Genomic DNA, 17,622 nt, shown 5'->3' with positions numbered 1-17,622 from the left:
AACCAGTCAGACTATTGGGTTACTGGGTCATTGATTCAATTGGTGGGTCACTGGTTGAACCGGTTGACTCGGTCCTATGTAAATAAAAATAAAAAATAATTAAATATTTAAAATTAAAATTTAAAATACATATTTTCACTAACATTTTAAGAATTTTAAGTTATTTTAAAATAATATAGAACAAGAACAATAAATATTTTATTATTTTTACTCTATTATAGATATTTTTATTTTGTTTTTTATATTAAAATAACTATTATTTTTAATTTTCAATAATTTATTAATTAATTTATATTTATTATACTATTATATACTACAAGTATTTATTAAAAAATAATATTAATAGATATTATATAATTATGAAAAAAATAAGTGAGTTTATAATTATTGTTAAATAAAAATATAATTAATTTAAAAATGAGTGAGTTTATAACTAAAATTAAAATAAATAAAATAAAAATAAATTATTTGATGAAACTTATGAAAGATATTTATATATATTTAAATTTGCATATATGATAATAAACACAACAGCAGCCTAGTGGCTGTGCAATCCTTCCCTAGGAATTTTGATTAAATTTTCAATACCAAGCAGTTCGGTCAGACCGATTTTTACTGGATTTGACCGATTTTCAACGGTTCATTCCAAATTTGACCAGTTTATATCAATTTTCTTTTTTACGCGGTCTAAAGATCGGACCGGACCAATATAAGATCCGGTTTATCAATTTTTCGGTCGAAAAATAAACCCTAAAAGAACTAGTGAAATACTACCAAAAAAAATTCTAAGTGCTAATTGTTTTAGTTATCGTATTTTATTTTTTTTATTTTGTAAAATCTCTTCTCATCTCGTAAGAGTATTTTCCTAGTTGTTTGTCATCTACGTTACACTAACTTATACTATACTACCAAACATATTTTTAAAAAGAGTTATGCTACATGTACATTAAAATCAGCCATCATAATTAGTTATTAGTATAAAATATATGTTGGAATATAAATACATATTGAAAATAAATTAAACCATATATATATATTTATACACAAATATATTGGTGGCTAATTTTAGTGATTCATTTTGGTGTACAAATAGCATTTTTATTTTAAATAATATTTGGTTGTGTATTTCATATACAAAATATTCTTGTACTTTTTACCCTAATCTAATAGTAATTAAGCTTAGCCTAACAAGATTTGAGATAAAAGTATCTAAAACTCGTAAATCTTTAGTAGTGAAAAGTGTTGAAAAAAATATATAAAATTCTTATATTTGTATTACCTTAGTTAAGTCTTAACTCGGTAATACTTTAAATAGTATCTTGTAACACTATTTTTATTTTATAATAGAAATCTCAATTATTATTGAAGACTTGTAGACACAAGTCTCAAATATCTAAAACTCTTAAAGCACAATTTGAGCACCTTTTCATGCATTTTAGTTATTTCAATTATTACTTACATGTAGGGTTGAATCTGAGCCAAGTTGAGTCAAATTTGACTAACCTCAAGCTCGAAAATTGAGTTTGGCTCACGACTCATCTCATTAACAATAGAGTTTATTTCTTAAACTCAAACTCGGCTCACCAAACTCTCACGAGATGGCTCGAACTCACTAGCTGGCTCAAATAATAAGAACATAATCTATAATTTTATATCAATAAATTATAACTTATATATTTTAAAAGATTAATTTTATATATTGTTTATCTATCAATAAATTATAAATTTTTATTTATGTCCTACATCAAAATTATACAAAAAAAATAAATATAAAATTTTAAATAATTAAGATTATATATATATTACTATTTAATATAGATATATATAATATTAAAAGTATAGATTAAATGCAATGCATATAGGATATATACAAATATATAATCGAGCCAGCTCACGAGCTAATGAACTGAGTTTATCCAGGTTCAAGCTCGACTCATTTAATTTATGAACTCAAGCTCAATTCTAGGTTTAAGCTTGACTCACCAGCTCGAGCTATTAACGAGTCGAGCTCGAACTTGACTCATGAACTAACTTGACTCACTTCCAACCCTACTTACATGTATCCATTTATTTAAGGGTAGTTTTATCCACACATAATAATTGTAGGACTAAACTGTTAAAACGGTATCGAAAAATTTTGGTCCAAATAAAAACAATTCTAAAAGCCGTGAAAGACAAATCAACTCCTAAAAGATTATTAAGTTTTACACTGAAGTCGTAACGTTGAACAGGCTGATATCGAAAGAGGTGAGGTTGCAAACTCTAAATAATACTTAATAATGTGGCATTATTAATTAGAGGTAACTACTAAATCGATACCCGAAAGATTCTGACGCTGACAAAATGGTACCTGACTTTTGTTATTAACAAAATAGTCCCTAAAAAATTTTAAAATTTGACAAGCGTGTCCCCAAGCTCGCCGGAGCAAATCTCCGTCAAGCAGAATGCTAAAGTGGCCACCGTAACCTGGCAAACCACCCCCAAACCCTAATCCCTCCCTCCCCAGCGCATACTCCCCCTCCCTCTTCCTCCCCATCGCAACCCCCTCCCCTCTCCCTCCCCAACGCACACTCCCCCCTCCCTCTCCCTCTCCATCGCAACCCTCCCCCTACCCAATGCACACTCCTTCCCCATCGCAGCCCCCTTCCCTCTCCCTCCCCATCGCACCCGTTCCCCAATGCACATTCCCCCTCCCTCCCTCCACTACCACTCGCAGCAACAACCACCTCAACATCAACAGCAACAACAACAACAAGCAACAACAACAGCAACAACCCCAACACACACTTTTCTCTCCTTCCTATCGCAACAACAACCTCAACAGCAAGAGCACTATCAAGGACCATTGCCACCACCATCGGAGCGACAACAAGGCCTGGAATAGTCGCATCTCCTCAGCCCCTCAGCTTTTCTCTCTTTCTCTCTTTATATTTATATATGTAAGGTTGTGTTTGTGTAAATGTCTGTGTGTGTGAATGGATATTGTTATTGTTATGGTCCTCCGATAAGAGAAGGAAGAAATGAGGGAAAAGAGAGAAGGAGGAACAAGCAAGGTTAGGTTTTGAATGTGCAGGTTCTTCTATTGGTTCTGTTTTGGGTTCTGATGGTGTTGTTTTTGCTAGGAAGGAGGTAGTGTGCGTTAGAGAGGGGGGCTGCAATGGGGAGGGAGAGGGAAGGGACTGCGATGGGGAGGGAGTGTGCATTGGGTAGGGGTTGCGATGGAGAGAGAGGGAGGAGTATGCATTGGGGAGGGAGAGGGAAGGGGGCTGCGATGGGGAGGAGGGATTAGGGTTTGGGGGTGGTTTGTCAAGTCACGGCGGCTACGTTAGCATTGTGCTTATTGGAGATTTGTTCCGGCGAGTTCAAGGACACGCTTGTCAAATTTTAAAATTTTTTAGGGACTATTTTGTCAATAGTAAAAGTCAGGTACCATTTTATCAGCGTCAGAAATTTTCAGGTACCGATTTAGTATTTACCTCTTATTAATTATAAAAAAAAAAAGTTTCCCGTTTCAATTTCTTAAAACCAAACTCTTAACTCCCTTCTCCCTTTACCTTATGCTTATCCTTATACTTAGCTGTGACAAAAGAAAATATTATTATGACATTTTCAAAAGTAAGGTTATCATTTGGCAGTGAGTCAGAGTAATTAAAGATGCGGTTATTTGATTTCCCGTAGCAAAGTATAACAAGACAAGAAATATGCAAGCGTGCAATCCCTTTGCAGCTTCAGAAACAAGGGCATCATCTAAATCTGTATGTATCAATTACAAAAGCTAAGCTCAAGCTTAGTAACATTGTCAATTCAACAACTAGGGACTACTAACAAGGTAAGAAGTATCAAGTTCAGATTACATACTTAGCTCCAAGAAAATCATGTACCAAAATAAGAGCTATAAGAAAATTATCTAAGACCTCACTAGGAGGAAATAAACACTAAGGTGGTGTAATATGATAATAAGTGTCAATAGGAAGAAAAAACTGCAGTATCAACTTCTAAAATCTGGCAGGTATATTACAGAAATAAAGCCATCACCACACATTAATGGGGTGAGCCAAAAGTTAGAAAATCAGAAGATAAACTTAGCCTTTAGTTCTCATAATTGTGATGCTACCTTTTCCACCTTCGGTGCGTATCTTTGTTTTGTTAACAACAGGCTTCCCAGAGAAGGCTGATTTGGGATAAGCAGATGGATCTTCACTGCTTGGCTTTGTTTTCGAAGGAGGCGGAGTACGAATGCGCTGATTAATTTCCTTCAGAGTTATGTCTCCATGGGTACCACTAGGTTTGATGAAGGCGAATGGGTAGGCCACGGACGAAGCCAACTTTGTAGGTGTCCGTATAAAAGATTTCCTCCCTAAACATTCAAAAAGAAAAAAAGAAAGTTCGAATTTGTTATCCTGTCAAAAAATTTCATCAATCAATGCAGCATGCAAACTAATAAACCAGCAAGTGACGTTATAACAAGAACAAAATCAAACCTTTGAACACAATTCTTTTGGGGGTTTGAGTGACCTGCTGCTGCTGCTGCTGAACTACATTTTGTTCCGAAGGTGCCGTGATGTCACTGAGCTCTTCAGGCAAACAAAAATACAATGCAAATAGGAAAGAAGGAACAAAGAAAGAAACAAATCAAAAACAATACTGGAGAGACAATAGTGAATGGCGAAAACAAATGCCAGATACCTGCAATATCAATCTGAATATCTTCTGCCCCTGAAAAGTTCCTGGTATCAAACAACATAATCATCAGATTACTTTGTATAACCAACTATATGTCAAAAATCAGCGGTCCAATGATGCATACAGTTCATCAGGACTGAATTGCATCGCAGCATCGTTAAGGCATTCTGCTAGCCACCCTTCAGTTGACTCAAGGTCTTCATAACCAGAGGCAGGCAAATCTCCCAATGCATATTCTGTAATGGTTAAGAAAATATCAGATTTTAAAAACTTATTGAAGCCATCTCCGACCGAACAAGAAATTCAGTATGTAAAATCTTGCAGAAGACGAACCTGATGACCCGGGCACCCATTCTGACACTTCAGGAAAAGGATCCATAAGCGAGTCCACCTTCTCCTATTATACAAATGAAGTAAGGGTCAGCAAATTCAGAACTTCACAATGTAATCATTAACTACATTTCATTGAGACTAACATACACTACTTACTAGACATAGGTTAGAAGCAAACTCGAGTATTGATTAAGCCAAAGCTCCCCATTTTTAAGGGACAGAAGACAGATAACCACAAAGGGGACTCATTAAAGTAAAACTTATAAAGAAGATACAAAGATTTGAACTAAATGCCTCACTAACAATCATGCTGCATATTAAGGGTAAGTGTTCTGTATAAGTCATCAGGTTTTAAATTAACACATCTAAATACTGAAAAACTCTACTTCGCAGCTGATCGTTTGAACTAATACAAGGAGGTAGCAAAAACAAAAATGTCATTCTTTATAACAATAGCATCACAAACTAGAGGCTTAACATAAAGAACAAAGATAGGTATAGTCATGAAACTGAAGATAATATGTATTCGTTTACCAGTCAACAACATAATGGTAATATATCAAGAAATTTAATTTATTACTTATGACAAATTCAAATAGTTGCACAACATGAACAGATTTCTACTTCTTGAGTCTTGTCACATTTTTACAACTAACATGCTAGGAATGTGAAAAGTTAATCCAAAAGCTAGAAGCACCAACATCTGATTTTAAATATGCTAAAGACATCTCTTCACTGGAAAGAGAATGATCGCTATCCTGGATGTTGAATTGTAGCATGCGCCGCCTCTTGACTTGATAAGAAGTCTCCCTCAACTCCTCTACTTCCTTTTGTACATCATCCGAAACTGAAATCCAATATTTCTTTGAATTAAACCAAGACAAGTCATAATAACACCAATAAAGTAAAACGAACAATCTAACAACTTGCACATATTAGCAAGACTTAAAGTCACCGAGAAAGCGTCGGCCTTACCACTATCATTGACGCCGTATGCCATATCACCACAAGCCTTAACTGGTGTAGCTTCTTCATCTTCGAACATGTAGGAAATATATTCATCATTTTGGGGCATGTCATTCCATAGATCTTCTGAAATATCTTGGCCTAGAAGAAGAAACAGAGAAATTTCAGGCATCAATTACATGGAAGAATCAACTTAACATGAGAGTGAGAGTTACCGAAATTGGAGTTCTTTTCGAGATTACAATCATTCCTGTGCCAATCCCATGGTTCTTTAGCACCACTGATAAAACAAACATGTAAATGCAATAGTTAAGCCGTGGAGCATTGGCATAAATTAACAAACAGAAAATATTAAAAGTTCAACAAAACACATTAGAAGCAAATTCCAAAACCAATGTAGAAAAATCAAAGGTGAAAGTGGCCTCAGTCTCCAAACAATAATTGCACACATAACAAGATATACACAAAGATTGAACACATTGTAAACTGAAGCACTAAATTACCAAACAAGGTGCTAGAAAATGAATCGTTAGTCTCTACAATTGAGATCTTAGGATGTGCTTAGGCAGATTTTCTTGCATGCATTAATATATTTACATAGGATGGAATAACGGCAAAAGAAAAAAAAAAGTGAAAAAAAAAGAAAAAGAAAAGAAAAGCATCAACAGCAACAGATTAAAAAAGGCATAAATTATGACCCACAAATTTACTCAGAGCCCACATCATCATCATCATTCATTCTTTGTGCATAAACTTTGACACAAAAGCAAACAATCTAGAGTGCAAATCAGAAGGCACAAGGCAAATCAAAACTAGTGAATCAAGCACCACCATCTCCAGCATTTGAACCCATCATGTAGCAGATGATGCACCAAACCAAAGCAAGATGAAACGAAAAAACAAATCAAATAAATGATTTTGGAAAAAACCACACTCAAGCCTAATTCCAAGACAATAGAAAACCCATTTCATTTACTCAAAAAAAAAAAAAATCAGAGCCTAGGAAAGACATAAATGCAGTTATCAAAACAAATCAATCGCCCCAGAACTAAAACCCCAGATTTTTAAATAAATATATAAATAAAAGAGAGAGATTTACTTCTCATTGTTGTCGCAATCCATTTCAACGGAAACAATCAGGAGCCAAGTCTCTCTAGTCACAGCTGATCAGAGTCTCTTCTTTTCTTATTTTTTTCCAACAACACAGTGATGACATACAGAATGAGAATAAAAATAAAAATAACCGTTACAGAGAAGAGAGAGATCGGTGTTCTCTGTAGTGAGTTGTAGAAGCCATAGACCTATATAACACTAAGTAGTTCACTATCTATCTCTCTGCTTTGTGCTGCTTTCTAGTTTCTACATAGAAAAAGGAAAAAATATTTATTAATAAAAATTAATGAATTCAGTTCACAGTTTCACACTTCACACTTCACACATAACGATTAAGCCACGACCATAAAGCGCCGTCTCACTCTCTCTCTCTCTCCCTCTCCCTCTCTTTTTGTCACTCTTTTGCGCCCATTTATTTCCCTCTGAGCCTTTTATATATCCCGTAAGTACACCTTGGTTTCTCTCTTTTCCGTGGGCCAGCCCGATTATTTTTTTGTTATTTTTTTCCGTTTCTATATATAATACATAAATATATATAACATTTTTAGTTAAATTTAATTTTATTATTTTTAAAATTAATAAATTAAATTAATAATTATTTATTTAATATTATTTAAAATATATTAAATTATAATTTAGAATTAAATAATATCTATTTATAATTATAAAGATGGATAACAACAGAGTAAACTCCAACTCAAAAGTCACTAGGAGTCAATACATGTATACCAAATAACACTATTTATACAATGTCGGAGTCAACATGAGATAATTAATAAAAGAAAAAAATGATAAATAAGTTCTTAATCTTCTAAAATCGTGATAAATAGATTCTTTTACAAATTTTAATTACAAATACATCTCAAACTTTTATAAACAGTTGATAGACACATTCCTCCATTCATTTGCCACTCCAAAATCAAACAGAAATGACTCATGTGGCACCCGTGTATTCATTACAGAGCTACACATTTGTTACGGTGCTAAGATAGCATGTCTCCCAAAAGTTAGAGGACAAAAGATCCTCGTGCAACAAAAATGATGTTTTATGAACTATCCTAACTCTTCAAATTGAAGGTAGACTCCATTACAGCGTCATTGTTAGAGATTTTTTGTGTTTAGAGTTGTGTTCCCTAGTCGGGAAAGAGCTTCTTTGAGCATGCAACGAGTCACATTGCTCTCTACCATTCATTGTATGCAATGACGGATAAAAAAATTTCGATAGTGGGGGCAAAGTATATATAACATGACAATAATTTTTATAAAAATATTATGTGCACATAAAAATTATTTACCAAATCATTTATTATGTATTTTGTAACACCCTACCACACAAAATCTTATACTTAAGTCATTAGAGGTGGTGAGGTATTACGACATCTAAAAGTAAAATTATATATATATATATATATATAGTGAAAAAGATTTATAACTAGGAGTTTTTGAAAAAAAGGTAAAATCAAAAGCGGTAAAACAAAAAGCGCAACGCTCATAACACGTAAATGATAAACAGAACAAGATAAAAGAAGCTAATATGGATAAAAACAAAAGAAAGTTCCAAGGTACAAATATCAAAGCTCAAGACTCGGCTCGCGAAGACTAAACCGGCCAGAGCACATAATGTATATACATATATATAAAAGAACCCAACATGAAACACAAAATATAGAGTTACAAAACCTATTTCTCCAAAATAACCTCTAAGAGGAAGTTAATACATCATATATATATATATATATATATATATATATATATATATATATATATATATATATATATATATATATATATATAGAGATAATAAGTAGAGATAATAAGTATCTATATAAATACATATAAACAAAATAAAGTCCCAAAATGCTGAGAGATCTTTGCGACTAGAAGCTTCCAGCAAGCCTCAGCGATGAGCCTCACGTCCTGCATCTGAAAACAACAAAATCCGCATGGGGTGAGAATCGGAGGTTCTCAGCATGGTAACAGTACCCACATATCTAACATATAATGTCCTAAAAAAGCCGAAGACAATCCTAGAACTTCCGACATATAATTAAATCTTATAAACATAACTAAACCATGAAAATGAAATAGGCAACTAGCTAAGGGTCTTCAGACTATCTAATACTTCCCACCGGAAACAGTTGTTACAAACACATTTATTATATACAAGGAAATCATAGGTACAAGGCATTTACAGTAGATAAACAAGTAGCAAGTAGTTATGCAAGCAAGTAGGCATTTCAAACAAAACACACCAAACAAACATATAGATGCATATGATCCATGCCTGTCCTATTGGCTGATGAGTCTCATCTGTCGGTTATATAGCCAACTCGACGTGTCCTGTAGCTAACCTGTGCACGGTCTCTCTGTTGCGTCTTAATACCATTAGAGGGAACACGTGCCCTATCACCATTAGAGGGTATCCGTGTCCTGTCACCATTATAGAGTATCCGTGTCCTGTCACTATTAGAGGGTATCGGTGCTCTGTTATCCTTACAACCAAAGAAAAAAATACAAGCATACCACATTCATTCATTAATCACATATGCATCTCCGGCATACTCGCCACATTTTTATGCTTCCTCAATTAATCATAATCATTTAATCATCAATCATGTTTCAGTAATAATTCTTCTTTCATTTTCGCTTACATTCATTCATTCACTCAATCATTCATTTTTCCAACTTTCTTCATCTCCAAGTTATCACTCCTCTCTACCTTCTTCTCACCACTTAACATACAACTAAGGTTTAGGGGCTAAAAGAGTGAAAATATAGGATTAGAAGTTTAAAATTACCTTTTAAAACACAAAACTCACTTTGCTAAAAACAGGGTGTCAAACATACGCGTGGGCCACGCGTACGCGTAGGCGTGCATTTTTTTTTCTGAAAACCGGGGGGTCACGCGTACTCGTTGGAGTGCTATTTGCCCATCACGCATACGCATTACCTCGTCCGCATACGCATGCATGCCAAACAGAAACGCATATCCGCGTATGGAGGGGTTCGCGTACGCATACATTGCAGATTAGTCAAAAATGACTAAGTCTGCAGAATTTCAATTTTACATACCGAACTTCTGACGCGCATAACTTTCTCATTTTAAACATTTTTCCTCCGTTCTTCGAACGGCGTAAACATCTCGGACCAAATTTTCTTTCTAAATAAGTTTGATACAAAACGGAGGTTCGGAGATCAAGTTATGCTCCGCCAAAATTGATCAAAAACATAATTTTCATAAAACTTTACAATCACTCCATTTTCAAAACTTACCCAATCCAAACCATTTTAAAACCTACCCTAAACCTTAGCAATTCAGTATTTCATATTTTCCAATACATATTTTCAACTTCATCATTCAATCCACAACCTGCCAAGTTCCCACTTTCATCAATCTCAAATCAACAATTCAATTCAAACTACCTCCAACAATTCAAATTCAATAATATTAATTACTTATATCAATTACAACATCAACTCAGCCCCCACATGGTACCAATAACTAATTCAATCTCACTAACCATTTTACATAAACCAAGTCACACATATCATGCATACAAGCTTCCATCACAACCTCTAATAATCACTAACTACATATATAATAATACAATCTACCACTATACATGCAATTTAATATCATATTCAATTACATACTCATCAACAAGAGTTTCAACCACAACCTCCAAACATTTATCACATAATTAACACAACCATATCAACTAATCAACTATATCAATAATTCAAATCCTATCTTAGGGTCACTAGCCTAAGTTTTCACATTACATTACCTTTTAGATACGAGAAATCGAAACCATACCTTGGCCGATTCCCCGCTCAACCTAGAACACCTCCAATTCACTTTTTTCTCAAGCTTTCAAGGCTCAACACCTCACCAACAGAATTTTCAGCTTGCAATCCACTTTCAAGCTTCCAAAATCTCAATCAAACTCCAACCCACTTACATATATATTGTCTAATACACATCATAAACACCCACACATACAAACTCAATAACTAATCACATATACTCAATAAATTCACTATGGGTTGAGGATTCTTACCATACCCACGGACTAAAGAGGCAAGATTAAGCGTTTTTCTCAAGCTAATTGGATCCTATAACATTAAAGAGCTCAAAATTTCAACACCTTTTTTCAATATTTTCGAAATCAAGGGCTGGGAAAAATAGAAGGAATTCGTGGCTTACCTCTTGAATAATGTTATAGGCTTTTGTAGAGCTCGACGTCATGATCGTGTGGCCATAAATGGTGCGACGATCGGAACTCCAGATCAAAAGTTATGGCAATTTGATTCACAAGTGAGGGTTTGGGTTTTGGAAGTGTTCTTCCTTTCTCCCAAATCAATTTTCAGCATGTGTGGAGTTTGGCTGGGGAAGGAAGGGTTGTTCCCTTCTTTAATTAGCTATTGGGTTGGGCCTTGGGCCCAATAGGTGCCCAGTTCGTCTGATTTGGCCCGTTTGGCCCAATCTTGGCCAAATTTTTTAAAATTAGTGTCGAAATTCTCGTTTTAATTAGCTCTATCATATTAAACCATAAAAATCACATTTCTTATTTTCTAGAATAAATTTTAATTTATGAATTAATTATATATTAATTAACCAGGTTTTACATAGTTATGTATAAATATATATGTTATTTAACTCATTTTTAATGTATATTTTATACTTCAATATATATTATTACGAATAGTTATTTTTTATATACACATAGCATAACTATTATTATTATTATTGTAAAATATAATTAATCTTCAAAATGTATAATTATCAAATTAAATACTAAAACACTAATTTAAATAATAAATATAATTTAGAATTTCAGTTTCTTAAGTTTCATATTGTAGAAAGATTGAATAATTTTTTTCTTAACAATACAATTGAAAAAACTCTCTTTCTATATATGTCATTAAACAATCATTTAAAAATTCACATCCCATACAATTAGCTCTTGATGATATTCATCGTTTAGAAAGTTCTTTCAATTAATGAAGTTGTTACAGGAAAAACTAAAACTAACTTTAAAAGAAGAAACATTAATGGATAAATAATATCCTTTTGAGTCAATTTCTAAGAAAGAACACTAATCTTATTTAAATTTGAGAATTGATCATTATAACACACATCTAATATGAAGTTGTCAAATTGAATATCAAGTTCTAAAAGTTAAGTAAAATATTATTGTGGGGTCAAAATTAATAATTTAATGGGGGCAAATAAATATTAGGGTTAAGTACGATTTTGGTCCTTAAGGTATACACCAAAAAATTTTTTCGTCCCCAACTTTTTTTACATACAAATCGTCTCTAAAGTTCAACATAGTTTTAAAATCGTCTTTTGGACCAAAATACCCTTCTCTTCTTCTTTTTCTTCTTCTTCATCACAACATTTCTTCTTCTTCTTTATCACAACATCTCTTCTTCTTTATCACAGCATCTCTTCTACTTTATCACAACATTTTTTTGAAATGAAGAAAGAAAGAAATGTGAGAGATTGAGAACATATGGAGAATGTGTGTGTGTTGCACGAGCTTATTGGAACCGCCGTGCTGCTGCCGTTACCTCTATGCCCCGAAATTGCCGCCAAAGAAAGGAAGAAGAGGAGATCTGAAACCATTCGTGGAGGAGAAGCACGTCCATGAGCGGCGCGTGCTAGAGACGACATTGTGGAGAAGATAGAGTCGCTGCCGCTGCTCCTCCTTGCTGTTGTCGCTGCTCCTTGCATCCTCACTTCTATTTCTGCTTCTGTTTCTTCTATTTTTTCTATTTTTGCTTCTGATTCCATTGTTGTTGTTGCTGATGCTGCGATGAAGAAGAAGAAGAAGAAGAGATGTTGTTGTTCTTATTGAATTTAAATACAATGGTGTTGTTGTTGAATATTATGTATTGTTATTGTTATTGGTGCTCCATTAGTGGCTTCTTTGTGGTTCCTTTTTTCCTCTATTAATGGCTTCATTGTTATTTTTTTAAATTTTATATTTTTTTTGTTGGAAGTAATTTAATCCAGAATTTTAAGATTTAGGTCAAAAGGACGATTTTAAAACTAAGTTAAACCTTAGGGATGATTTTGTATGCAAAAAATGGTTAGGGACGAAGGTATAGGCCAAAAGTTTTTTTGTTCCCAACCTTTTTTTGCAAACAAAATCATCCCTAAGGTTTAACTTGATTTGAAAATCATCCTTCAGACCAAAATACCCTTCTCCTTCTTCACCAAAATACTTAGTTTCTATTCTTCTTTTTCTTCTTCTCCATCACAGCAACATCTATTCTTCTTTTTCTTCTTCAACTAAAATTTCAATAGCAGTAATAGAATTTCAACAGCAGCAACAAAATTTCAACTAACAAATATCAAAAAATCAAAAATAGAATTTCAACCAGCAAAAGAATGGAATCAGGAAGAAACAGAAGTAGAAGAATGGAATCAGGAATTTCAACCAGAATCAAAAGAATGGAATCATGAAGAAACAGAAGCAGAAACATAATGAAATCAATCAGAATAGAATCAGAGTCAACAACAACAATGTGATTAACAAAATCAACATATCAACAAATCTAACAATGTAATTAATAAAAAAACCGAAGCAGAATAGGTGGAGTTGCAGTGGAAGTGTTAGCCGCTGCTGGTGGAGGTGGAACAGGGGCTGTCCTCTGTGTCTGGTTCAGCAAGAGAGAAGCTGATGAAGATGGTGACGTTGCTGACAGCTTGTTAGAGAAAAGATGCCAGCTTCGGTGGTTTCTGATCAGTGATGGAATTGAGGGCGAGGAGGGGTGAACAGCTAGGTTGGGGAGGGACGAAGGAGGGAGACGACGCAGTAGCCTGGGTGTCGACGGCGGCGCTAGGGATCGGGGGGTTTTGGGTTTGCAGAGAGGGGGACAGAGAGCTCGCCGCGACAGAGCTAACGTGAAGGGGAGAAGAGGGAGGAGGGTAAGGAGACGTGTGGCGACGCTGTAGTGCGGAAAGGAGAAGAAGAATGGCGTCAATTCCCTCTCCCTCCTTCCTTCCCCCCTCGCGTGATTCCCTTCCTTTCTCCCTTTCATCCATTTCTTTCCCTTTTTTATTTTTTATTTTATAATTTTTTTGGTTAGGGTAATTTGGTAATAAAATTTGAAATTTAGGTAAAAAAGACGATTTTAAAACTAAGTTAAATCTTAGGGATGATTTTGTATGCAAAAAAATGTTAGAGACGAAAAAAATTTTCGACTTATACCTTAGGACCAAAATCGTACTTAACCTTAATGAAATTAATGTTTGATTTGTCAAAATTATTGATTGATGAGTGTTATTATTTTATTATATTTTTCATGGATCAGACCTTGTAGGTTGTTGGGCCTTTTAAGTAGGTATGGAAGTATGGTTGTGGAAAATAAAAATAGAGGTGATTTCTTTTAAAAGAAAATTCACTCGAAAGACTTTGAACTAGGCCAAAAAGACTTGTTATTCAACTCACTATTGAACCTGTTTTCTGGAAAATTGAAAACAAGATGGTCTAGACCATTCACAATAAGTAAATGTCCCCCTATGGACATATTGAAGTAATGGAGGAAAATACTGGAAGAAGGTTCGTAGTCAACAGACAGATATTGAAGCCATCTCTTGGGGAAGAGGTGGATCGACAAAAATCAACCCAACTCCTATCTTAAGAAGCTTCAATTGTAAAGTTAGTGACGTTAAAAGAGTGCTTGTTGGGAGGCAACCCAACCTATTAGTATCCTTTACCTATTTCTTAATCTTTTTTTTTATTTTCATTTTTTTAGCTAATCATAAAATCAATGAAGAAAATAGAGAGATAGCTCCAAGAAGAGCTGGCGTCCAGTGCCAAATGGGGGAGCCCAACGCCCAAGCAAAGGGAACTCCCAGGGGGAGCAGGCACTCAGGGCCAGTTTGTGAAGCCTGGCTCCATCGTGGCACCAAAAGGATGGCGTCCATCACCCCCTGTGTAAGGCTCCCCTAGAGGTGCAAGCTAGGCGCATTCGGGCATTCTCCCTCACTTACGTTGATCTCCAAGTATCTTTATTCATAGTTTCACTTCATGGAATTTTAATTTAAAAAATTTGCATTCATGATTTTCTATGTTTTAACCACCATACTTAAATTGTCCCGCTTCCAATGCTCTGTTCATCATAACCCTTCTGCATATACACATACCTCCTCATTTAAACTTAAAGTTCTAACAAATCTCTATGTTTGGTGTTAGTAGAAAAACAAAGGAGCTCTGAGAGAAAGTGAGGACGAAGGTGACAATGATGAATAAACTTGATAACTTGATAATTTAATTCAAGAGGCCAAGTCCAGCGCCCAATCTCCAAGCTAGGTGCCCAAAATCCTAAGCTTAGCGCCAGGATATCAGGCACCCAGCTCCTTACCTCCAAGCCCAGTGCCCAAATTAGGCGTCCAACTCCAATATTCTAAGCCCAGTGCCTTTGTGTGCTCTGGGAGGACAAAGTGGGTTGGCGCCAAACTCCCATAGTTTGCGCCTAGTGCCACCAAATCCTTATGTATTGGGCTTCTAGCACCCAAATCCAGAGCCCGACTCCAAGTACAATTCAACTCCTAGTGACCCAGAATGCTTCAAAGCCCAACGCCAAGTCCAAATTCAACTCCCAGGAAGCTCTAAAATCAACTCAAGATTCAAGATTTAAATGATTAGTTAGCAACAAACTCCTTCTAAAAAGATAATATTTTGTTGTTAGGATTTAGATTATATTAGATTTGAATTTGAATAAGTTATTATCTTTCTCTCTGGAAGATAAGATTAGTTTTTGAATTTCAATTAGTTAGGAAGTTAGAATATAAATAAGTGAATAAGGTTCACAGAAATCATCTTTGAATCTTTGATCTTCAGATTAAAAGACTAACTGGAGCCATCCAGCACCTTATTAGTTTTAGGTTGTTTTCTTTTCTACCATGAATAGCTAAACCTCTCTTGTTAAATGTTAGGAGCTCTATTTGATTTTATGGATTAGTAATGTAAATATATTTTTTTTTGATTCATGATTTTCTACTTTTTAAGATTGAGTTTCATTCTTCATCTTTAATGATTAGAAGTATTGGAACATATTCTAATTCTGTCTTGGATTCTGTTATTACTTTGAAAAATTAAATATCAAAACTAGTTTGAAACTCTTTCTTATGATTTTTAACTTGACTAGGAATAGTATTTTGAAATTTGTGTGGCTTTAAATTAAAACAATTCTTTACATTTTCTCTTAATTAGTTGAACAAGGAATTGGCCATTAATTAAGTTAAGAGAAATTAAATTGCCAAGAAATTAGAATTTGACTAGTATTTTTACCCGTAATGTAAATTTTTTAAAATCACGGTCCACTTTGTTCTTACAGTATAAATTATGCATGGCACAAAAGATTTATAAAATCAAACTACTTTTACAAAAAAAAAATCGTAGGTTGACAAAAGTCTCTGACTAAGAAGACCAAGGTATCTGCAGATAAAAAATAAAAAAATAAGATTTTTAGTTATTATTTTTATATGAAAAAGTCTAATTTTCATTAATAATTAATTTTAACATTCGTTATCTAGAATTTAGAACAATTTAACGTGTATATTTTTAGATTTAATTAGGCATTAACTGTTAAGTCTGTTACACAAATAGAAATAATTAATTTTTATACTTGCTATTTAAAAATAATATTTTTTCTCTGTGTATATAAAAATATAATTAGATATTAGCAAAAAAAATTATACTGATAGTTATAAAATTAACTCAAAATTATTTTTTTTAAAACAATTGATCTTGATTCTAACTTTTAATTATAACATTAGTATTCTCTCCAAATCATATGTAATAAATATTTGAAAGAAGAGAAATAAAAATATAGATTAAAAAGATAAGTGGTGAAAAATTAAAACTAAATAAAAAATTATGTATATAATAATAATCATAATAATAATATTTTTTATTTAAATTATATTATTTTGTTAATTTTATTTTCTGTAGAAGAGAAAGATAGAAAAAATAAAGAATGAGAGAAAAGAGAGAGAAAGATAAAAATTAAGAATGAGAGTGAGAATGAGAGTTTGTTAATTTTGGAAGAAAAAATTTTATTTTAATTGTAAAAAAATATTGGATGAAATATTTTGATTTGTTAAATTATTAATATGAAATATAAATTATATATAGAGTAAAAATAGTAGAGAGAAATAAAAAAAAATGGAAAGAGGTAGATGAGAGAATTTAGGAAGGGGGTTTATTAATTTTGAAAAAAAATATTTTCTCTCAATTTTAATAAGAGAGTGTAATGTGACACATTTGATTATTAAATTAGATAGTAATATATGATACATAATATAGGTATATTTTAGTTTCAATTTTAATATTTCAATTTTAATTTTAATGCAATTAAAGAATGTCATGTTGTACATTTTGATTGTCAAATTAGTAATTAGTTATTAATGTTAATAATGATATATAAAATAGATAAAGTGATTGAAGAAATGAGAAAAATGGAGAAAGGAAGAGGGAGGAGGGGAGAACTCTTTAATTTTGGAGGAAA

General features: G+C 33.4%; 1 protein-coding gene across 1 annotated transcript; it reads right to left on the bottom strand.

The window, feature by feature from the left end:
* Positions 1–3,743: 3,743 nt before the first annotated feature.
* On the bottom strand, positions 3,744–7,506 carry LOC112727683 (protein XRI1). Its single transcript, XM_025777541.3, has 9 exons — positions 7,082–7,506; positions 6,198–6,262; positions 5,992–6,123; positions 5,718–5,863; positions 5,017–5,080; positions 4,808–4,919; positions 4,687–4,727; positions 4,482–4,574; positions 3,744–4,357 (listed from the first exon to the last, which is right to left on the bottom strand). The coding sequence occupies exons 1-9, from the start codon at positions 7,102–7,104 to the stop codon at positions 4,083–4,085; spliced, it is 951 nt and encodes a 316-aa protein (XP_025633326.1). The 5' UTR covers positions 7,105–7,506; the 3' UTR covers positions 3,744–4,082.
* Positions 7,507–17,622: the final 10,116 nt, after the last annotated feature.

Source organism: Arachis hypogaea, chromosome 12 (assembly GCF_003086295.3).
Source record: "Arachis hypogaea cultivar Tifrunner chromosome 12, arahy.Tifrunner.gnm2.J5K5, whole genome shotgun sequence".
Lineage (NCBI taxonomy): Eukaryota > Viridiplantae > Streptophyta > Magnoliopsida > Fabales > Fabaceae > Arachis > Arachis hypogaea.
Note: the sequence above shows the minus strand (reverse complement) of the source record. Positions and strands in the feature narration are given on the sequence as shown.